The sequence below is a fragment of the Hippopotamus amphibius genome, chromosome 17 (genome assembly GCF_030028045.1).
Source record: "Hippopotamus amphibius kiboko isolate mHipAmp2 chromosome 17, mHipAmp2.hap2, whole genome shotgun sequence".
Taxonomy (NCBI): domain Eukaryota; kingdom Metazoa; phylum Chordata; class Mammalia; order Artiodactyla; family Hippopotamidae; genus Hippopotamus; species Hippopotamus amphibius.
The window spans coordinates 41,850,945-41,875,832 of NC_080202.1; the positions used below are offsets into that span (position 1 = coordinate 41,850,945).

Consider the following 24,888-nt stretch of genomic DNA (forward strand, 5'->3'; position numbering starts at 1 on the left):
TTATCAGTCCGCATAAGGCCACTTGGTAGATAAGATTGGAAAGTCTCTCAAATGAAACACTTTGAAAGAAAAAAAAAAAATCAAAGATTTAATTTCCATTAATTTGTGAAACTGCTGGCTAAGATACTGTGAAAAAATACCCACCCGCCACCCCTCTTTCCTTGCCTAATTCTGTGTTGGTAATTGATAATCACAGCCCCTGAGGGCACCATACTTGGTGGTAATTACTGTAAATGTCAAGAGAAGACAATTCATTCAGTCAAGAAAAAATACAAGTCATCTTGGACAGAGACTCAGCCCACCAGCGGGAAAGGGCTATATGCTGAGCTGGAATCAAATCACTTGAAAAAATAAGAAGAGATCTTAGCGATGTTCCACTTGGACCTGGAAAATCAGCAGAACTGACCACTGGATGGCTCCTGGGCATCTTTGGGTTCTCTCTTCCATCAGCCCATTTCTAGGGATTGCTGAGGTGCTCCCATTCAGCTGAGTGAACTGAGGTCAATTAACACACCTCCAAAATGACAGCTGCCAGAGACCCTGGTTTTCATTATACCAAAGTATAAAAACCCCGAGAAAGCTTTGAATGGCACTTGGAAATTTCATAAAAATCCAATCAATAACCAAGTAAAGACAGAAGCAAAATTACTTTGCCAGGTTCTCTTGCTGCCACTGATCTGTCCCTGACCAGATGTTAAGGCTGTCTTTGGGGGATTAAGAGGACCTGATCCTCGGGCAGAAGTGGATGCAGAGGCAAAGGTGGAGAGCCTTTGTCTGGAAAAGAACAAACCAAGTCTATACACACCCCAGGGCCTCAGTGCCGCACAACTCCAGAGCTGAGCCCCACAGTACTCCTCAACATAACATCACATTTGGTGTCAAATTTAATTAGAAAATATTCATCAAGAGCCTTCCTCTGCTCTGGGCCTGTGTGGGGCCCCAGGCCCACAGGGCATATGCAGCTCCTGTGCTTTCGTCTCTGTATCAAATGAAGACGGTTTAGGAGAAGGAGAGTTCTTTCTTGACATTTACAAACCCAAAAGGTATCTTCTCCCTAACTTATTATTTCCCCCTTTCCTACACCAAATGGCAGTGAGAGCAGCTCTACCCCACTGAACACATAACATACTGTGTCCTAGACCCTAACTCTTCACTGCCTTCTAGCTCTTGAGAAGGGGCACAGGGCTAGTTTTTTGCCATAGGCTAATATTTAGGTGCAGTTTTGTCTGATGGGTGGTAGAGAAATAGAATAACCTCTAGAATATCTCACCCATCTGAGGGAACCCCCATAAGATGATGGTGTAGGGGAAAGGCTGGTGCTGGACTCGGCAGTTCTCTTAGTCTCTTACCTGTGGGCATATTGGTAAAGGGTCCATAGCAACAGATTTCTAGGCCCTTGAAGATCTGGGAGAAGAGAGAGACAGAGGGGTGGAGAGAAAGAAACATTAGTTATAAAAGATATAGAACTCAAAAATGAAGAACTTTTCTTTCTTTTTTAAACTTTTATTGGACTATAGTTGATTTACAATGTTGTGTTAGTTTCAGGTGTATAGCAAAGTGAACCAGTTATAGACATACATATATTTACCTTTTTTGTTGTTGTTGTTAAGGTTCTTTTCCCATATAAGCCATTACAGAGTACTGAGTAGAGTTCCCTGTGCTGTACAGCAGATTCTTATTAGTTATCTGTTTTATATATAGGAGTGTGTATATGTCAGTCCCGATCTCCCAATTTTTCCCTCCCTTGCTTTATCCCCTGGTGACCATAAGTTTGTTTTCTACATCCATGACTCTACTTCTGTTTTGTAAATAAATTCATAAGTACTCCATTTTTTTTTTAGGTTCCACGTATAAGCTATATCATAAGAACTTTCCTTTTCTTTTCTTTACCACCTGATAATTTCTGCTGCTACTTCCTAGAGACAATCAGCCCAATGTCCAGAACACTGATGGATTTTAGAAGACTTCTTTCACGTGTGTTTGTATTTGATCTACTCTGTAGTCATTCCTTGTCATTTAAGAGCTGGGCATCACACCTTGCCACCAAACAGGTCCAGGCTCTTCCCCAACAACCTTTGTAGGTAACTTTACTTCTTGTTAGAGACGAGAAGAAAAAATGGTCCTCCTTTATGTTTAATAAAAGGCTTGGATGGCAAGAGTTTCAAGCTATCAACTGAAGTTTGATATTTATCCAGATTTGATACATCAGTATTAACCCTGACCCTAACTGGCAGAGAGGTCAATGTTTATGTTATGTGCACATGCTCCTTTTCTTCTGGTCCCAGAACATATGCTCCTGCCTTCACACTGCTCTATGAATGGTCCTTATTCCTTCAGTAGTTTTTAATCTAGAAGTGATGCCTGGTTCTGCCTCTCCTCATTGAGCTGACTGCCTAATTTCCAGGAGACATAGAACACACTGTACCTTGTAGATACCTCTTCCACTTACAGTGCTCGATAGACTGTCCAAAAAACTTTCTGGGCTTCCCTGGTGGCGCAGTGGTTAAGAATCTGCCTGCTAATGCAGGAGACATGGGTTCAAGCTCTGGTCTGGTAAGATCCCAACTAAGCACATGCGCCACAACTACTGAGCCCGTGTGCCATAACTACTGAAGCCTGTGTGCCTAGAGCCCATGCTTCACAACAAGACAAGCCACCACAATGAGAAGCCCGCATGCCGCAATGAAGAGTAGGCCCCACTCTCCGCAATTAGAGAAAGCCCACGCACAACAATGAAGACCCAATGTGGCCAATAAATAAATAAATAAATTTATTAAAAAAACCCAAACAATTATGTCTAAAAAAAAAAACAAAACAGAAAATCAAAAGAACTTTCTGTGTTGGTGGAAATGTTCTGTATTTGCTTTAATAAGGTGGCCAAGAGTTACATGTAGCTTAAGAGCACTTGAAATGTAATTAGAGTGAGTGAGGAACTAAACTTCCTATTTTATTTAATTTTAGTTAATTACAACATAAACAGCTTTGTGGCTGCTGGCCACTCTGTTGGACAGGCAGGTTCTTACACATGCTTTGGCACGGGTTCTTTAGGGAAGGACTTGGGTATCATTTAAAAGAAGAAATCTAAATTTGTGTCAATTGGCTGGATACATACCATTTAGGTAACCCTTGCTCTCTCTTGACCGCCCTTTCTCCCCACTCCACTAAAATGAAAATTGTCTAGGCTTAGAACTCACCTCGCTTCAAATAAGAAAGACTGTGGTAGAGAAAAATGAGGAAGCTAAAAACACGTGATGGCCTTTTAGGAAGTGCCCACTTTTGGGACTTCCCTGGTGGTCTAATGGTTGAGACTCCGTGCTCCCAACATAGGTGACCCAGGTTTGATCCCTGGTTGGGGAATTCAGATTCCATATACTGCAACTAAGCCCGCACACTGCAACTACTGAGCCCGTGTTCTGGAGCCCACGCGCTGCAACTAGAGAAGCCCGAGCACCGCAACAAAGACCCAGCGCAGCCAAAATAAATGAATTAAATTAAAAAGAAAAAAAAAAGGAAATGCCCACTCCCCCCACGTTTCAATCTAAGCCAGAGGAATAAGGACAGACAGCAGGACAAGTCTGTTTCTGTTGTGACAGCCTCCACCTGTGCCATTCTCGCTATCTATATGAATAAACTGCATCCTCAACCTGCTGGCAGAAACTAGATGCTCATAGGCTAACAGTTCTCCCCAGGTGACCAGCTGGAGCCAAATGTTGCCACAAAAGTACAAAAGATTAGGAATTCTTACATCCAGGCTGACACTCACTGATGAGGATATCTAGTTACGAGATAAGAAATTTGAAGTTTCACCTCTACAAATACATTTCTCTTCCACAAAAAAACACTATGGTGATGCTTGGTGTCTTCAGAATGACACTACTATGACCAGGCATGTTCCATCATTGCCATCCTCAATGCAGGACAAAACTCCAAATGCTGGGATTTCCTTTCAAGGAGGAAAGAACCTGGTGCTGCTTCTGCCTTGTATCCAGTGGAATAAAACAAATAACAGAGCTCCCTTTGGGTGCAGGCAGAAGGAGAAACAGGGGCACAGCTTTTCCTGGCATCTGGAAGTTACTTGATAGGCTCAGAGGGTGAGGGTGGGCTGAGCCCAAGAGTTCAGAGCTCTGGGGCGTGATACGCGATCATCTCCTAAAGCAGTTTTCCTTAGAAAATCACCTCTGTTGGTTTTCTCTCCTGTTCTGTAAAGGAACAGGAGGTGCTTCATATGTTCTGAAATGCCCAGTGGTGCACACTTGAAAAAGGAAGAAATGCAGACCAGGAGCATAAGCGCTCAGTCAGTAACCAGAGAGCAGCCAGCTCAGGCCTGACAGGCAGGTATGAAACCTTGCTTGAATTTCTCCTTGACAAAACAACATAATTTTGGCTACATCATCTGCTACAATATGATCTGGGGAACAAAGTCACTGAACCTTCCTGGGCCTCTAGTCTTGCTTTTCTAAAGTTGTTAGAATAATCAATTTTTCTCCTGTGTGAAACCTTCTATAACGTGCCAGGAAACTATATTGTCATTAAGAGCTCGGATTCTAGAGGGAGGTTGCCGGGGTTCAGCTTCTGGTTGGGTTCACAACCAGCTGTGTGAGCTTGGGCAATTTACTCAACCTCTTTGGCCCTTAAGTTTCTCATCTATAAAATAGGCATAATTATAGTGCACGCTTCTTAGGGTTGCTGTAAAATTTTAATTAGTTAAAACGGGGTCGAGTGTTTGAAGCAGTCACTGGATATAGTGAACATTACATAGATGTCAGCTATTGATTATCGATCACTTTCTCTTCTATGCTTCCACAGACAGCACTGGGTACATCCCCCTCACAGCACTTACCACACTGCTGTAGAGAAAGACACCACCATGAAGCAGAAAAAGCAAAGCTTTTAGATTCACATCTGTCTCAAATCCCAGCTTTGCCATTTATCAGCTAAGATTTGCACCCTAGAATGAAACCTAAATAATATGACTTCTCTAAACCTCTAAGCTCCCTCATTCATAAAAAGGACAATACAGGGCTTCCTAGGTGGCACAGTGGTTAAGAATCTGCCTGCCAATGCAGAGGTCATGGGTTCGATCCCAGCTCCAGGAAGATCCCACATGCCGCGGAGCAACCAAGCCCGTGTGCCAAAAAATAAAAATTAAAAAAAAAAAAAAAAAAAAAAAAAGGACAATACAGTTGGCCCAACAGCCTACTGTATACAACAAGTTCCACATCCACAGATTCAACCAACTGACAATGGAAAATATTTGAAAACAAAAATTTTTTTCCAAAAAGCAAAACTTGAATTTGCTTTTTGGCCACTATTTACATAGCATTTACACTGTACTAGGTATTAGAAGTAATCTAGAGTTGACTTAAAATATATGGGAGGATGTTAGATGCAAATGCTATCCCATTTTATAAAAGGGACTTGAGCGTCCTTGGATTTTGGTATCTGCAGGGGGTCCTGGTACCAGTCTCCCAAGGGTACCAAGGAATGACTGTACTTATTAACTTTGTTGGGCTGGGAGAACTAAAAAAACCTATATGAATACAACTACTTGGTTTTCTAGCAGTGTAAGGGGCCATCTTATAAGGCCCCTTACAAGATGAAGGAGACCATCTCCATGAAGTAGGTGGGAATGAAGAGGGGTGAGTGGGTTTTTTGTTAACACTGGGGAGGAGGGCTTTACCTTCTTGTCCTGGGATTCTCTTGCTCTCTTTGGACCTTGATGGTTTCTTCCATTGACAACATCTCCTCTGACTTCAAAATCATGCTGAAAGAAACCAAGCCCAAACCACAGGGGTCAGAGAAAGAAAAGCGTCCTTCAATGGAAACAGAGGAGATATGTTATACTTAAGGAATCAAGTACTGCCAGGCAGTTTTGAACCCCTCTCCCCCTCAAATCATCCTTTTTGGTGGACTGCATGAAATGAGTAACATCTTAGCTGCTGAAATCAATTCATTGAAGCAAATCTTTGTGGGCAGAAACTAACAATTGGCTTTTCACCTCACTGGGACTTAATGTATTTTAATTTTCAACATCTATCTCCTCTCAAAACATTCACTTAGCATTTAGATTAAATTGCTAATACTGTGCTGTTATAAAGATAACTGGAGAATTCCTGATCTCTTAAATCAATGTGTATTACCATTTAAAGAAATACGGGCTTCTCAGATTTCCATTGAGAGATTTACAGTTAATGAAACCAATAAGATAAAATATACATTTATTACACTGAAGAAAGAGGCTTTTCATAATCACTATTTTGATTGGTCAAGGATGAGGGAATAAAGAATCATAATATTGGGGAGGTTAGAGCTTTTGGGAGAATTTTGGGAAGAATGATTAGAAACAATTCTCCCTGAAACTCAGATTGTAGGGGAGACCACATCTGTTGCCAAAAATATTATGAAGAAAAATAAAGTCATGAGTATAACCACAGGCCGATATTAGGTGAAAGAACCCTTAATATTTCCTCGTCATGTGAGTGAGAAGAGTCTAGTGATAAAAATGTCATCTATTTGAAGATGATCCTCAAATTTATAGTCCTGATTGTACCCCTGAGCCTCCTAACCTCTCTACACAGGTGTCTCATATAAACCCCCAAATCCATGCATCTAGAACAGAGCTCTCGATTCCACTCCTGCCTTCCGCTCCTTTCCAACGTCTCCCTTACCTAAGCAACATCACTGACATCCACTTCACTGTTCAGGCCAAAAATCTAAGCGTTACCCCCTCAATTCCTCTCTTTATCGCATCCTCCAATTTAACCTATTAGTAAGTCCTATTTCCGAACATCTCAAACCAAGCTCTTACCATCTCCAGGCCCAATTACCCTAGAGATAAAATTCAAATTCCTTACCACAACTTACACCAAATCCTACCTGGTCTGGCCTTTGTCTCTGACCTTCTCCAACCCCTTGTCTAACCTCTGCTGCCTACATATGTTTTACTAATTACAATCCCCAGCTATACTGGCCTGTTTTTCTTTAATAAATCAAGCTCATTCCCATCTTAAGACCTTTATGCTTGCTGCTCTTCTGCGTATAACATTTGTTCCCTACATTTTTCAATGCCAATTCTTTCTTGTCTTTTAGGTCTCAGCTCAAGCTTTTCAGAAAGCCTTCCTGAGTCTCCTTACCTAAACAATCAACCTCTGTCTCCAGTCAACCGCCAGTCTGTTGTTCTGTATATTTCTTCACAGTGTTTATTGGTAGTCTGAACACATCTTTATTTATTATGTATCTTCCCTCCACAGAACATGAATCCCACTAGAGCAGGGACCTACCAGTCTTGTTTACTGCTGTATCCCTGGCGCCCAGCATATAGTAGGCTCCCAATACTATGTCACTGAATGAAAGTTAAAACCAATAGAAATGTCAACTAATTAATTATGAATACACATAATAGTTTAAAACTACTTTTTCTAATTTTATTTTGCCTGATCTGTTGTCACCTGCAGCTCTAAGATGGCTGTTCTAAAATTATTTCTTCTCCTACGCTCTGTCTTATTTACCTCTCACTGTTCTTAGTATCAAAGAGTAAAATCTCTTTGAAGGAATTGGATTTCTAAACAGATATATTTGCATATTAATACGAAGGATTTTTCTTCAACTGTGAACGAGTTTTCTCCCAAGGTGTATGTATGTAAGATTTAGGTGGGTCTGTTTCTTGTGCTTATGAATCTTTTCTCAATACTTCATACTTTTTTTTTCCTTTTTCTGAGGAAAGGATTGTTTCTATTAAAACTTAAACGACCGAGAACATACAATTTCCTAGGTTGCTCTACATAACTCTTGATCCATATCATCAAGGAAAATCTTTAGAAAGTAGTGCAAGGCAGGAAGCAGATAAATTTTTGGTGACTATGTGACTCAATGGCACCAAGTCTTTCTGATTAGTTTGTAAAACAGAGTACCTACCTCATCCAGCATCTTTCTTTCATTAATAGACTGGGTCACCCCTAAAGAGATCACAGAAAAGACAGGTCACACAAGAGCAGAAAACCTCCTTTCATGGAGGTAGATGCTGAAGTGATTCACATAAGAGCATGGGAGAAATAACACTGAATAGAAATCCTCTCTTTATAAATCCACAGCTCCTTAATAGACTTCCTTCTGGAGACACTGTTGATGCTTAATTTAAACATTACAAAAGTGCCTGCTGCACGTGGATTCCTGCCTACAATTAAATAAATCCCTAGTTCATATGCTAACATTACCAGGAGCAGACTTGGTCCTATTAGTTATAAAAAGAAATACGTTTTCCCCCACATCACCAGCATATTTGAACAAAGAGATATGCTTTAAAGATAGAGCTAGTTTAGTGTTACCGTTAAAGACCTTTACGTAATTCAGATTCAGCATCAGCAAAAACCTTAGGTGTTAAAATGTTAGGTGCCAAAATGCAATTCTGAGGTGTTAAAGGGAGAAGGGGAGAAATTATATGGTACTTACAAAAATAGCTAACTACCCATTTCCCTCCTGCAATTCCCAGAAAATATTTCAGTGTCCGTTCACACACAAACTCAGCATCTGCAGGACGGAAAACATCCGAAGGATTAGAAGTTGAAAACAAAATCAGGAACGACTGCCATAAAAAGCTAAAGTGCCCCAGCTACTAGAGATCAACTGGATTGATGATTCCAACACTCCTGGTGACAGACTCAGAGGTTGGAAGCACCCCTAATTCTAACCAGCAGGTGTGGATCTTTGGAAGTCTCGAGAAGGCCGATATGAAGTTAAGACCACAGGAAATGTCTGCCCTATCTTCTAGATGCCAAGGCCAGCTAAAGATGTCTGTCATTGTGCTCAAAGAATTACCCATGTCAGTAGTATTGATAGGGGTGGACGGGGAAGATCTATTTTACTGGATGACAATACGTGAAAGGAGAAGAAAACAATATTGTTGAAATCCTACATTTGAAATGTCAATGTAAGTGATGAATTTTCACCCCTTGAACTTGTACTTGGGGAATCCTAACCCCTAATTCCTAATTCCCCTGTGAGGGACCAAAAAATAGTATTTTCATAGTTTTCCTCTTTTAGACATAAGTATTTCAGAAAGCAATAGCTGAAGAATCACTTCTGCTTAGTTTTTAGTGTTTCAAAGGCCCCTTTGAAGGACTAAGCAAACTCAAGGAAGAACACTTAGTTTTAAACAGGAGAAATGTATTTAACTAAATCCTAAACACAGTAGGCCATCTGCCAGTAGTAGCAACAGCCATTCTCCCTAACCAAATTCTTCACAAATTTTAAAAAATCTTTTTTCTTTCTTCACAACTTTGAAAGCTTTTTGTTTAACTGCTGTGAAGGCTGATTTAATAATATGCTTTAAACTCAGAAATTTTAGCTCATTTTTAGTTTAAAAGTAGCAAATGTATTGCCTTTGAGTTTAAAGACTGAACTACTTTAGATTTAATTTGCATTTTAAAGTTTTCTTTTCACCTAGCAGCAGCCTTGATCCAAACCCATAGCTTAAGATAATATTCAAAGTTTAATGACATTCATCTCTAAAACAGTACTTTGTTCATGGTACCTGGTTTTGGTATCTGGTTCCTGTGAGCATTACCCTGTGACCCTGTGGTACGATCTTCACGTAGTAGAAACCTAAGCTCTTAGAGGTTCTAAGGCAATGTGTCCCTGCCAAGGAGTCTGGACCTTATGCTCAAGGGCCTGCAGCTGTATGAGCAGAAATACCCTGAAGAGGACCACAGAGTCTATTTTGTTAGGAAGGTTTTAAGAGCTGAGCTTCAACCTGAATCGGCTGTGTGCTACAGGCACCAGTCTTTGCTTTCTGGAGCCCATGAGTGAGCCTAACTCCTCCGACAACAACTCTTCAGATATTTGAAGACACTTGTCTTGTTCCCTTAAGTTTTCGCATTCTTTCATTTGTTCTTCAAATCACATTGCTTTGAATTCTTTTTCCTCATTCTCTTCATCTACCACTGGATAAACACCCTCTAGTTGTCAGGGACCAGCCTGAAAAGAAAGTATGGTGCTTAAAACAGAGCACATACCTTCCAGGTGGTCGCTCCAGTGGGGGTGGGGGTGGGGTGTCGGGATCATCACCTCACTTGCTCTGGACATTAGGCTTGTATCAGTGAGGCCCAATTTCAAATGAGCTTTGTTAGCAGCCCTGAGATGTTCACTCAGATTTAGCATACAGTCAACTAAAAGCCCCTGAGGTCTCCCTCGTCATCACAAAAGTTAAGATTTAAAAAGGGAAGGTATAGTACACATGAATTTTTCCCTTCTCTTTCCTTTTTCATATGCTAGGCTATCTCAGAGATGATAACTGGACTTGTTTCCTGAAAAACTCTCAACCACACTCAAAAGCAGGTGTTGGAATGGAGGGAGGACATGGAGTGGACGTGGAGCTGGGGTCTCCCACCACCCAGATTTCCAGGGAGGACTCACTTCTGCGCATTACCCTCTTTGCCCCATGTGCTCCTCCAGGACTTGGGCTCTGCCTTCCCAGAAAGCCCTCACACAGTGTAGCCTAGGCAGGGTGCACTAGGAGAAATGATTCATGGTTCTGGCTCACCACTCTCCAATCTTAACCCGAAATAAAAGGGGGTCAGGAAATAGCAAAACTATTATTTTTCTTTCATCAAGTAATAACTGACTGACTATTGGAAGACGATCATCCATGCTATGCTTAATAAACATGCCTATTTCTTCATCTAGTTTTATGCAACAGATGCAGAATATTCTGTAAAGGCTCTCGGTATACCTGTTTTCATAATGACATGAGTAGTCTCTTCCGTAATTAGATTCGTCAAAGTGATGTGATGTTTTCTGGCAAACTTGTGCACAAGTGCCTGAAATCAAATCAAATATTGCATTATAATAAATTACCTCTAGTACACAGCTTGAGTATTAGTTATCCCAGTCTTGAACCTCTATTTTTCTCACAAAAAGTACATCCTTTTTATTCTAATATGAAGTCTCAAAATAAAAAGTAATTTAATAAAAATTATGTACAAATCAGAGGAAGAAATTCTAAAATAGTCTGTGCTAGCGACGTGGAATTATAACCAAGGATTCAAAATAATATTAATTTTCCCTTTAATAACAGATATCATTTGATTCCTTAAGACAGTTTCTTTGCAGAGTGACACCCTACTATACTATAATTTAGATTTATCAGCCTACACTTTATAAGCTGAGAGCTAAATTGCCTATAAAGAAAGTTATGCTCAGATATGTGGCTTAAGAACTAGATTCAACCTGCTGACAGTTTCAAAACATTCAAGTCAAGATGCTTCTAAAGGTCAATACAAAAACTATCAATTCCTCCTAAGGAGAAGGATTGGAAGAGACTCAGATTCTTCCCGAAAGAAATCTAGAGCCTTCTAGCTATTATCTATCAGCCAAATGAAAAATCAATAGGCAGTAAAAGAAATTAACCAGATCCATTATGGACACAGTTGACATAATTAGCAGCTACTGCTTGGTAAATAACTTTGTTTACCAAGAGCCATCATTTACTAGCCATCACACCCACGCCCGTATTTACGTGCTGCACCAGATTGCAGTGGAGGTCGGGCCATCTTTCTTTCATGCTGCCTCACTCCATACTGCCACAGGACACTGAAAAAGGCAAGCTGGAAAAGCTAATGACATCCTCCCCCTTTTGCCACTGCCCTTTGCCAGGATCGTTAGCAATTCTGAACTGATTAATTGCTGAAATCCCAGCCTTGAAACAGTGTTCAGTTAGAAGAGCAACTGCTGAAAAGATCATCTTAATATGGGCTTCAGAATTAATCATGTGTAATACAGTCAGCAGCTTTCATAATAAATTTACCACACTTCAGCAAGTCTGAATAGAGCTGAAAAGTTTTCTTCTTTGCTTGTTTAAAGACAACATGTACCCAAGCTACTTAGAATCTAATCTGCAGTTCAGGATTGCCCATGGCAAGAAAGATTAGATCATTTTAGCCTTCTCGGAAGAGCTGATCTCACAAAACAAAGGAATAAGGAACGCTAATTTTCAGTGACTAAATGGGAATTTTAGATGTGTTGGCAAAAGATCAAGAGCAATGTAAATAGACACAGGTATGAATTTTTAGAGCAAATAGCTGTTCTGGGCACCTGGTTGTGAGATCAGAATTTCAGCATTATTGATGAGAATTTATTCATTGTATCTTCTAGGACAGACACAGCTTACTTTGCCCTTTAAGTGGCGGGACACATCTGGTCACAGAGGTCATGCTGAGCTGCTAACCTATAGAGAAGCTAGGATGAGAAATGGTTCCTATCCCAGGAAGGATATATGAAGAAAGACATTTAAGAATGACTGAATCATTTCTCAGTGTGCAATAAATAGCATCCACTATTGAATCTCTTTGATACTCTGGTATGTTATCATGGTTTTAAAGAAATTTTCACTCAATTATTTTAATTAATGGTGATTAATTAAGGGGAGATAAATTTCCTATGATGTCTGAAACCTACGCTCAATCCAAGGTGAAACAAAGTTTCAGCGCTCTTAATATTTTAATGGGTATTTTTCCATAATGCAAAACAATTCCTTTTTCTGGCAGGAGGGGCCCACAGAGATATCAAAATTCTAATAGGGAGGGGTTATTATAGGGTAGAACTGACAAGGTAAGCTATTGGGAAACAGTATTACAAGCCAGGATAAAGACAAACACTGGAGAAATGCCACTATCTGGCAATGTGTTTAGAACCAGTTTAAGTTTAGTTAATCACGCTGGTAAGTGTACTCAGATGTGAACAAAGGTGAGGAAAAGATGCCTTCTGGGGAGTAGAGCTATACCTACTTGCTTTTTTAGATAGAAAGAAAATTAAAATTAAAGAGCTCGGGACTTCCCTGGTGGCTCAGCGGTTGAGAATCCGCCTGCCAATGCAGGGGACACGGGTTCGAACCCTGGCCTGGGAAGACGCCACATGCTGCGGAGCAACTAAGCCCGTGAGCCACAACTACTGAGCCTGCGCTCTAGAGCCCGCGAGCCACAACTACTGAAGTCCAAGCACCTGGAACCCGTGCTCCGCAACAAGAGAAGCCGCTGCAATGAGAAGCCCGAGCGTAGCTATGAAGAGCAGCCCCCACTTGCAACAACTAGAGAAAGCCTGCGTGCAGCAACAAAGACCCAATGCAGCCAAATAATAAATAAATAAATAAATAATCTTAAAAAAAATTAAAAAGCTCTATATTATACTCAAAACTATAGCCTTTCTGCTAATATTTAATAATTATTTCCTTTACTAAGTACATACAAAATAATCCATGCTATAGTTTTATCTAGCTATAAATTTTCAGAAATTAGTAATGGAAATTAAATTACATAGAAATGAGCTTGTTTGCTAGATTTCTTCCTATAGGTTATGCACAGCCAGTACCCATGTAAAGCCATTTGCAAAATGTTAATGAAGGCTCAGTCATTAGGGAAATACATATGCATACACTCACAAATTCTTTTGGGGTCAAGCCTGATGCCACCATGGAAATTCTGTTGTCTTTTTTTGTTGAAGATACCACTTCTGGCTTCTCCCTGCTCATGCCTTCTTCCTTCATGTTACACTCTGCAGCATTAGTAGTATGAGCAGCAGCTGGACTCTTGGCAGATTCTTCTACTTGAAATTGGGGTAATTTCAGTGCAGAGGTTGAGGGTGGCATGCTGCAAACATGAGCTGGCTCTGCGGCTCTGTCTTCAGAGGGATCAGACTCAGGGTCATCAGAGAAGAGGCTGATTCCGGATTCTAGGTAAGGGGTTCCCTCTGAAAGGAATGAGGAAAGAAGTTTAATCTATGTACAGTGAAGTTTGAATTACAGCATCTAGTCTCTGCTAAGAATTAAAAAGATAGATTGTTAGGTTAAGAGAAAAATGGGTACATTAATAACACTGTTGGTAGACCTGCAAAATGGCTTTACTTTTCTAAAGGAAATTTGGCATTACATACTACAAGCCTTGTGTGTGTATACTTGTAGTCAATGACTCTAGTTTTAGAAATGTATCCTGCAGACATAAAAGAGGTCTGCAAAAGTGTAGTCATAGGCATGTTCATTGCAACACTGTTTATAACAGTTAAGTTTTAGAAACAAACAAAATGTCCAATAATGAGATTAAATAAATTATGCCACATCCATTCCGACGGAATGAAATAGGTTTGCATCTTAGACTCCATTAAATGCAGTATTATATACCCTGCTTTCTATAATTTTTGTCATTTATTTATCTAGTTTAGTTCTTAGGGGATGGTTTTGATACTTTTAAAAAAAATTTTTATTTTATATTGGAGTATAGTTGATTTACAATGCTGTGTTAGTTTCAGGTGTACACCAAAGTGATTCAGTTATACTCAAATGTATACTTTAATCTTTGGGCTGCCTTGTGAATATTTTAACACTTCCTATATCACTGAAACTTAAAAAAAAAAAAAACCCGATACAAATACTTGGCTAAAAACAATTAAAATCATGATTTTTGTTTCTTCATCCATGATGATATCATTAACTTTTTCACTTAATAAATCATCATATATCATTACCAAATTAAAACCATCCCTGAAACATTTCAGGAAATGTCACTCCATCAGCAAGTAAGCACAGCTAAGTAGAATGTATGAGATTCCTAAGATGACCCTAGTGAACATGGCCCAAAACCACATTTAGATGCCTAAGAGCATTTTTTAAGATAATGTGTTTTTGAGGATTAATTTAAAACTTTCCTTACTGATTAAAACCTTGATTTACAAGCCATAAAACACACTATTCAGTTACAGTGATTTATAAGGCATAAAATATATAGCAATTTATATTCATTAATTCATAAAACAAGAGCTTACTGTAGAGATTTGACTCATGTTTCAATAAAGGACAAACCTAAAACTTTACCCTAGGGCCCTAGAACTCTTAGCTAACAGTTGAAGTAAAATATTTAGAGAGCACTGAGACTCTCCCATCCTCAAAACTGTTAGAGTTAAACTGATATAGACAGAATGACGGCGGCAATATGTTCAACTTGGATTAACATTCAGGCTATTTTTCTAATGTGTTTAAGTATAACAGATGCATTCATGATAGACTACTACATTTGAAAGCTGATTCGCCAGAATATCTTTATGTAAGACTCAGAGTAAAATAAAAGTGTTTTCTCCATCAGAGCAGATGAAATATTACCTGAATCTTGTCTTGGCAAATAAGACTGCTGCATTAAATTTTGGGTGTCAGACGTAGTCAGCTGTCGCTCCTCCTCATCAACAACCTTAATGAGCTCCTTTTGAGGTGGGCAGTCTCTGTTCTGAGGACTCCTTGAGTGGCTGTGCATATACCACCTATCATCTGACGACTGGAATTTAGAAGAGGATGACCTAGAAATAAGGATGAAAGGAGAAAACCATTATCGCAGCCTGTGAAAGGACTAATCATACTTCCCAGGCAGCCAGGGCATAAGTAAAACAGCTTATTGTCAGAGAGATTGGGAATGACTAGCAAAAGAGAACACGAGTGATGGCTAGGAGTCTGGATTCATGATGTCTGCCAACATGTCAGGGCTGACATATAACATCTCCTCTCAGGGTCTGGTCTGAGGCAGTACATCTCCTAGCTGTTTAAAAGCACGTCAGCAAATTTCACTATACTATCCACTGCCACTCACTCAAAGTTTATGCACTATTTCTAATGAATGTATGAGAATCGGCTGTCTCCTGAAAATAAAAGTTGATTAATTTTGACATTGCTACACTCATTCTTTCTACCCAATTTGAGCAAAATTCATAGAATCACCCCTACCTCCTGCCTTTCCAATGTCCAAAGTCATTCTAAAAACAAAAGCCAGCCATAAAATATTGTTAGAAGAGCATATGCACATAGTATGTAATTCCTCTACTCTTTCAGGTGTTGAGAACTTTGCTGAATAAGATAGTTATCCATAGATTTAAAAGATCTCAGTGATCAGATAATTAATTCAAACAATTATTGGGTATTTACTATGCGTCAGTCACTAAAGCTAGACTCCATGGATTATAGATGAGCAGGACCTGAACTGCTGCTCAATCAATGTGTAGGTTCTTTAATAGAAGTCACTATAGGGTATACTGGGGTGGTGGAGGAGGAGGAGGAATAGTTCATCTGAATATTAAACGGGTGGTTGGCTCAACTGGTTAAAGCATGGCAATGAAGTCATTTCCTCTAAACATGGGTTTAGTGCCAATGGAGGTCAGATCTTTTCATTCTCTATCACAGCCACCAGGCCAGTAACCCAGCCTCAAAAATATATCCTCAGTCCAGTCCAAGAGGCTTGGAAAAGATGGTGTGATTAGATTATTGACAACTTGTCACTATTCCCAGAAAGATGAGTGAAAATATATGTACCCTTGGTAGAAACTCAATAAATATGAATTCGTTTTCCTTCCTAGAGTGGTGAGATGTGTGACTCTATTGTTTCTGAGACTTTTTCCTGAACTATCAATTTGGAATGATAGTCCAGAACTTGTCCTTTTACTTTCACTGTGTTGTTATAAAGATCAAATGAAGTAGATAAAGTATTTTTAAAACTGTAAAGTGTTATAAAGTCTTACATCAATAGTGATGTGAACAACATTCCTGAAAGATATTCTGAATATTTAATGGGGTAAATCAACAGCTAAACTTATTCTAGGAAGGCAAAAACTTCAGTTAGGGCAAGGGTGGCCTTGGAGAAGTCTACAATGAGCCTCCAGGCCTGTTGAGGTTTTAGTTCTGTATTTTATTCTGACCTTGAGAAGAGACAGATCTAGTGTGCATTTCTCATCTTGTAGCTCATGCCTTGTATAGGTCCAAAAAGCCTACATGCAAATAAACAAAAGAAGTGCCCTAGGGCAATGAGAGGTTAGAAAAGTCTGTGTACAAAAAACTAGAGAAAGTATGGTGAAAAAAAATTAACAATAAGCATTCAATGGGGCCTCCTAGGTGGCGCAGGGGTTAAGAATCCGCCTGCCAATGCAGGGGACAAGGGTTCGATCCCTGCTCCAGGAAGATCCCACATGCCGCAGAGCAACTAAGCCCACACGCCACAACTATTGAGCCCGCGCTTTAGAGCCTGTGAGCCACAACTATTGAGCCCATGTGCTGCAACTACTGAAGCCCACGCGCCTAGAGCCCACACTCTGCAACAAGAGAAGCCATGGCAATGAGGAGCCCGCGCACCACAACAAAGAGTAGCCCCCACTCACCACAACTAAAAGAAAGCCTGTGTGCAGCAAAAAAGACCCAACATAGCCAATAAAATAAATAAATAAATAAATTTATATAAAAAAAAGAATTTAATGTAAGTACTGGTGTTACTTAGCTATCAAACTTGACATTTATTACTTCTTACCTTTCCATTCCTGGTTCTTTATTTTTACTGGTGGAACTATCCAGAGATACTTGAAACTTGTCAGCAGAAAGGCTTTCTGGGTTCTGGCTTATAGGATATTCACTGTTTTTCTCCAAAGTTAATACTGCTTTAAATGGAATGAGAAAACAAAGAAATCTACTTTACTGCTTTGACCTGATGGTGATAATTCAGGTGAGAATATCAATTTTTTTTCAAAAGCAGCAATCTGTGATAATCAAATTGGTTTTTAAACAGGTATATCAGACAGAATTCTATAAACACAAGTGATACAATACCAAATGGAACTAAATGACTAAAAAATAACGACAATAAAAGGAACACTTTAAAACTATGTAAATAAAGATGCCAGCTGAGACAAGGCTGAAAAAATCATATATTTATATTTTTTGGCCCTGAATGATAAGGAAACAAGAATAAGAAATGAATTTTTATCTCTGCAGCAAACTAAATTATACTCAAATCCCCTCAGATAATAGAAAAGAGAAAGTACTGGAAAGCACAAAGCATACTCCCTTTTCCATCCCTATAGCCTCCACATCAAAGACTGTATTGTATAGGATGGGGGTTTGCGTTTTTGCATGTGTGTGGAAATAAGAGGGACAGGTCAGATAAGGAAGAAAAAAAGAGGTGACATTTTGCTTCACACTTTCAATTACTAAGAAAATAATAAACTGAAAAACCAATACAAACAAAAAACCAAGGTGCCGACCGATAAAGAACCTGGAAGTAATACATGGAACTAATGATGAACTGGCACAAGAAAGGAAAAAACACAGAACAGACCCAAGGCAAAGTTCTGGCATGTTAGTAATCCTTTTTATTTATTAATTCCTCCAAATGTATTAGCGTGCCACTGCTTTCTAGGAAGTGGCTTAAAGGCAGAGATATTTAAAAAGCAAAAAGAAATACTTAAAAATTACAAATGTCTTCAATCCATTATAAAGTCACTGATGACTATAATTTATTTTGAGATTTTATTAGAAAAGCCAAAATCCATAAATCAAGGCAGAAAATTTTAAACAAAGGGCTGTATTAATTAAACTATTTTTTAAGATGCTGGGTAAGCCTAGGGGGAAATAACCATTGATTTCCTGAGGTAATCCTCAAATACATTATTTATAGTTTCCTTTATAGTCATCTCTTCTGGACCTGTGAGTTTTGAGGAACACAAGAACCCTGCCTGGAACTACTGTAAGGTGCTATAAAGGTCTAACCATGAACCAGCAGGTTTTTCTTTTAACTGGAATGTAAAGTTTTTAATATAGGCATCATTTCCCCTCTAAATGTAGGGTGATCACTGATAAAAAGGTAATGTGCAGTGAGTAAGGAATCACACAAAACAGAATTAACTATTTTTTTAATTAAAAAAATTTTTTTATTGAAGTATACTTGATTTACAATGCTGTGTTGGTGTACAGCAAAGTGACAGAATTAACTATTAGAAAGGGTGTTGTTTTTTTTTTTTAAAAAGTGAAAGGGTGGAGAGGGAAAGGCCTCAGACACAAAAACAGATATTTAAGTCATTTCAGGGACTTCCTTGGTGGCACAGTGGTTAAGAATCTGCCTGCCAATGCAGGGGACATGAGTTCAATCCCTGGTCCAGGAAGATCCCACATGCAGTGGAGCAACTAAGCCTGTGCATCACAGCTGCTGAGCCTGTGCTCTAGAGCCGACAAGCCACAATTACTGATCCCGTGCGCCTGGAGCCCGTGCTCCGCAACAAGAGAGGCCACTGGAGTGAGTAGCCTTCGTACCAAAACGAAGAGTAGCCCCCACTCGCCACAACTAGAGAGCCTGTGCACAGCAACGAAGACCCAATGCAGCCAAAGAAAAAAAAAGTCATTCCATCACCTGGACATTTAACATACAAGTTCCTCTTTTCACCAAAATGGGGCCCACGCTACAAAGAAAATAAGCTAACCTGAGTTAGGATTCAATAACTCAATAGTACCTTAAAAATACAGGGAAAGACTTTTGTGCTCTTCTTTTTCCTTAATCCTTATTTCATCAACGCAGGGATCCAGAGCCCAAGTACTGAAACAGTACTGTAGCCCTCCCTGAAGTCATTCCTTCATCTGTTGGTCTTAACCTGTTATATTCTTCATGGGTAGAAAATATGGGCCACACCAAACATTTAATAAATTTACTGACTGCCTATTAGGTGCTAATAAGCATTGTTGCAAAGTATTGGGAAGAATCAAAGGGAAAGACATTGAAAAAAGAGGAAAGAGATATTGAGAAATGATAAACTATAAGCTTCCAGGAATGAATGTACTGTAGGGCAGGAAGCTCAGACATGTCTGAAAATCATTTTAGCTGTCATGGACTATGATATTGTAAATGCTAATGTTTGCTTTATGAATGACAGTAATCCAGAAGGAAAAAAACAAAACAAAAACAAAGTGCCTGATATGAAATAGCTTTACCTGCAGAGGGAGGTACACATAATTCATAACGGGTAACTATACATTTGCACAAAAATATTATGCAGGCTTGGGAATGATCCTTAGATAAACAGTAGGGCAGATCTAGGCTGAGGGCACGACATTTGACATAATGACCCTGGAAAGGGGGCTTTTATCATCTTTAAGAATACTGAATCTGAAAAAATAAAAACTGGCAAAATCAGATTAAGTCTAGAGTTTCACTTATTACTAGTAATGTGCCCATGTTGCTTTCTTAGTTCTGACAAGAGTATCACGGTATCGTAAGATGACAACATTAGGGAAAACTGAAACTAGGTAAGGGGTAGAGCTCCTGTAGGAATTCTCTGTACTATCATTGCTGCTTTTCTGTAAATCTAGTTATTCAAAAATAAAACATTTATTTTAAAAATGTCATTTTGGTACAGCTGAAGGTAAACAAAACTCCTTTTCCCAGGATTAAGAAGTTTGCTTGTGACTTCCCTGGTGGTCCAGCAGTTAAGACTCCATGCTCCCAATGCAGGGGGCCTGGGTTTGATCCCTTGTCAGGGAACTAGATCCCACATGCCGCAACTAAAGATTCTGCACATGGCAATGAAGATCCTGTGTGCCGCAACTAAGACCCAGCACAGCCAAATAAGTAAATTAATTTAAAAAAGTTTGCTTGAATTTCAGGTAGACTCACACCAATTTATTTTTATTTATTAAAAAAAATGTATTTACTTATTTATTTTTGGCTGCATCGGGCCCCTTGCGGTGCGGGCTTCTCTTTAGTTGCGGTGTGTGGGCTCTCTAGTTGTGGTGCAGGCTCCAGAGCATGTGGGCTCTGGAGTTGCGGCACGTGGCATGTGCGATCTTAGTTCCCCAACCAGGGATTGAACCCGCGCCCCCTGCATTGGAAGGTGGATTCGCAACCACTGGACCACCAGGGAAGTTCCAGTCTCTTTGGGACATAAGAGGGAAAAAAAGCACAAAACTTGAGCTGCTATTAAGTTGATGCTTAAAATATTTCAGAAATAAAGCCACAAAATTCCAGAATCCATACCCAGAAATTTTCTTTCAGTAACTCGAGTGGGCTTCAGAGTTTTAGTCACGTGAATTAAAATATTTATTGAGCACCTACTGTGTTCCAGGCTCAGGTGTAAGGGTTCTCTGCCAACATGCAGTCTACACTCTAGTGGGAGGTAAGGAGGAACTCTAAACAGTACGCAAAACAAATTTGATATTGTTATAAGTTAATAAGGGCTATGAAAAACATAACAGTATAACAGAGTAGGGTTGGCTGGAAAAGTTAGAGACTTAAAAATTATAGTAAAAAATACTGTGGTTATAGGTGATCTCCTTGAGAAGTAGCATTTGAGCAATTTGAACATATTCAAGTTACGCAAATATAAATGGTCATGGGAGACACTCTGTGGAGTTGGGAGAGGGGACATTTTCTTTTAATGGGGAAATTTTCATAAGCCTCTCCCCCTCCTCTCAACATTTACCAACCTACCTCAAAACTCTGAGGATGTTATAATTTCATGAGAAAGTAGACCAATGAATAAGCTTACTACAAAGGATAAGTTTCTTTCTTAGAAAAGTGTTTTATACAGAGATTGAGAAGAAATTTTTCAAAGTGTTTTTCAAACCCACAGTAAAATAGAATATACAAAAGTATAGCATTTATGGAAAAAAAAAGCCAGAAAGAAACATTTTGTGTACAGATCTTCAGGAAAAAATAACCACCCGCCCCCCCCAAAGATGAGAATAGATTTACACACATATTCAAAGCCAGACAATAACATTTTATATCTGGTGCATTAAAACTGAAAGGCTAGTCTGTTTTTAGATTGAAGATGGTGAAAGCACCAAAGAGAACTGTGATGGGGTCAAGATTTGGGGCTTCATTATCTGGGAGATGAACTAAATGAAGACAGAGTTACAAAGAACGCATTTAAGGAAATACATTTTGAACCACTGCCATAGCAACAGAGTTCTAGCTTCTCATGCATGAGCTACTGTTTCTCTCTGAACATAAAAACACTGCAAGGCACACTCTGGGACCAAGGCCACTCCACTGAATAATTAAGAGTAGAGTTCCTAGAAAGACTCAAAGGAAGGCCCTTTGCCCCTTGTAGGACTGAGGAAGGGAGCAACAAAGAAGGGACTTTAACACTAAGTTAGTTGCGTAGCTATTACTGATAGCGGTGAAGAGCACTCTGGGGGGCTCACCACACCTGCCAGTTCTAAGCACCAGCTCCCCCCTGGAACACAGGCCTGTGTCTAGCCTCTCACCTGTGTGTCTACGTATTTGCCCCTATTAAAAACCCTGCCTGATGTGTTGTCTTTCACAGGCTTTTTCCAATTAAAACTCAAATTTTCATCTCACGTCCCCTCATTTATGCCTGGTTATTCCTCAGCTCAGTGCTCACTTCTTATAGGGAGTCAGCTCAAGTCAACTCCACCCTCCCGGTTACTCCAAATGCCTCCTCTAGTCTGTTGATGACCATCATGTCGTTCATGTTGTTATAAAGCAGCTGTCTCTGCTGCATAATTGGGCTTTCTGTGGATCAAGGTGCAGTTCTGAATATATATAGACATCTTTCTATAAACTGAAAAGTACATTAAATAGGGCTTTGTGATCCGACACCAGTATTGTAAGAAACATATCTGAGTGGCTTTTTATAAGCTTTCTAAAATGATGGGGTTACCTATTTCCAATCTGCCCCATGACGCTATGCCTTCTGTGGGCTCCGACAGCACTTCCTTACTGTGGGTACTCAGACGACGACGCTTACTGACTGTCTCAGTCCCTCTGAATGGTAAATTAGTTGTGAGCAGGGACGAGAAGAAAGACTCTTAAGATTTCCCATGGAGTGACTCAGCAAATATATGCTGAGCAAAGATCATAAAATGTTGGAGCTGGGTTATTACTTTTCAGAAAGAGATAAAGGCTTAGGGAGGGAAGAATTTTGCTTAAGGTAACAGAGTTTGGCCAATATTACAAACCTTTTTCTGATGTGTTTTGTTCCGGATTTAGCAGGTCCTCAGGGGCACAAGAATCAGCTATGAGGGAAGGCGAGCTCTGAGAAGGCTGGCTCCCGTGCTCCTCTAACACAGCTTCCAGTTCGGCCATTTCCTGCTGGAGCTTTAGCAGGTTATCTTGCATGGTATCCCTCTGCTGCAGACACGAGAAACAACAGCAAGAAAGTTACACTCTTTTAGAAACTTGCCAGAAAGCAAGAATATGTTACACCAATTAATTTTCGCATGGGACTTGAAATCACCTTGTGTGGAATTGTGAGTTCTGGCTGCGTACCTCTTAATCCGACCATATTCATGCAATTAATGCCCATGTAATTATTTAGGAATGATGTTAGAGGGGAAAAAATTCCTCAAACTCTCCCAAATAGGCTTGTTTCATTGTGATGTCCTTTTGAAGTTGGTTATTTTCTCTTAAAGCTAGGGACTGAAAAAATAGTTAAGGTACCTAAACACTTCTGGTATTTAAAGTTAGCATGATTCTGTTAACATCTTCCACAGGCTATATTTCAAAAATTTTGTATTGAGGCACTCATGAGAGATTTGAGTTAGTTGACAGACAAATGTCTAGTTTCTGGCTTGCAAGGTCTCTTCCTTTTCTTGGATTCTTTGAACATTTAGTTTTGAACAGAAAGAGCAAAGAGCTAATCCATTAATGTATCTATTCATTCAACAACTATTTGTTGACCACCTATTATGTGCTAGGCACTGGGGATACAGCCCTCATGGTGCTGCCATTCTAGATGGGGACAGGGTACCTAGAGATCGTTGCTGAGAAGAACCTGCTAGAAGGAAGGATCCAGCAGAAAGAGCCCTCAGAAAGCCTATAAGGCCAATTATTGTTTTCAATTCAAGATAAGGATGATCCTGATGTTTATTTTTCCATAAGAAGAAGAAATCTGCTAAGTCTGAGGTTTTTGATAAGCAAAGTAATTGGTAAGTAAGGAGTTTTCCAAAATATACATTTCTTCACTACTTTTAGAAGAAGCATGTATGGTTGCCAGCAAACCCCAGGGAAACAGATTGTTTCACCCTGTTTCTTCTTCTTCTGATCCTTGCAAATGACTCTGCCCTCTACTAAAAACAAGTCATCTACTTTCTCCTGTTACACTGAGTTCACAGTTTTTAGGTGGTTTTTATGACTGGGAAATGCGTTCCCTGCTCCACAAAGGCTTCCACTGCTACCCTGAGACTGCTTTGCTGCCAATGTCCACAGCAGCGCCATTGCCACCACGCGGTGCTTGTGAGTAGTTCCATGACTGATCAAATCCTAGCCAAGGGCTCACCTTAGTAAATCTGGAATGAAACCACAGATCTCTGATAAGCTTCAGGAGCTCTATCAGTCACTACTGTCACAACCAACACATCTAACTTCTGTGGCCATTAAATAGGTTAGAAAATCAAAAAAAATAGTAATGGGAGAATTATAGGTAGATAACTTTCCTTTGAGTTTTCCCAAAGCAATTACTTTATAACTTAGACAATTCCCCTGTAGGCAATTGGCCTGATACATTTGGGAGACTAAACCCAAATTGGTTACCAAATTTTCTTGATTCTACTTCTTGTGTTTCTTGAATTAGCCCTACTTTTCTTTTCTATTCCCACTGTGCTACTCTGATCTCTACTTTTAATACAGCTAAAGTTCCCTAAAAGCCATGTTCATCGTGTTTCTTTTTTCCATTAAGAGCTTAGTTGTATACCACTGCATGGATAATAAGTCAGCACTTTCTGAATACTATATAATTGCCTCTCATTATTGCTCTGATGATAAATTCCAAATTCCTAAGCAAAGCATTCAAAAGGGCTTTCACTCTGATCTTATCTCTTATTTCTCCCCAAAACCACCACATATGCCCTGTTTTCCAGTTACATGGGGCAACTTTGTGTTTCCTGGGCATTTCATGCCTCTGTGACTTTGCCTCAATTTACTCTCTCCCTTCTCTTTCCACCTGGAAAAAATTCTTCTCATCTTTTAAGGTCCAGCTTGAATATCTCCTTTGGAAGTCCCTACCAATAATACATCTATCAGGAACAGATGACCCCTCAGTACTTCATTTATACTACTAATGCGTTAGTACACCGAAGTGGAATACCTGACC

The 24,888-nt window shown here is 39.6% G+C and overlaps 1 protein-coding gene across 1 annotated transcript in view; it reads right to left on the reverse strand.

Annotated features, from left to right (window-relative positions):
* Nucleotides 1-24,888, reverse strand: part of BRCA1 (BRCA1 DNA repair associated) — a 56,495-nt gene that overhangs the window by 2,816 nt on the left and 28,791 nt on the right. The window contains 9 exon segments of the mRNA XM_057714392.1: nt 1,350-1,404; nt 5,681-5,764; nt 7,915-7,955; nt 8,449-8,526; nt 10,727-10,814; nt 13,430-13,737; nt 15,140-15,330; nt 17,319-17,445; nt 22,757-22,928. Of these exon segments, the coding sequence (XP_057570375.1) occupies nt 1,350-1,404; nt 5,681-5,764; nt 7,915-7,955; nt 8,449-8,526; nt 10,727-10,814; nt 13,430-13,737; nt 15,140-15,330; nt 17,319-17,445; nt 22,757-22,928 (1,144 nt within the window).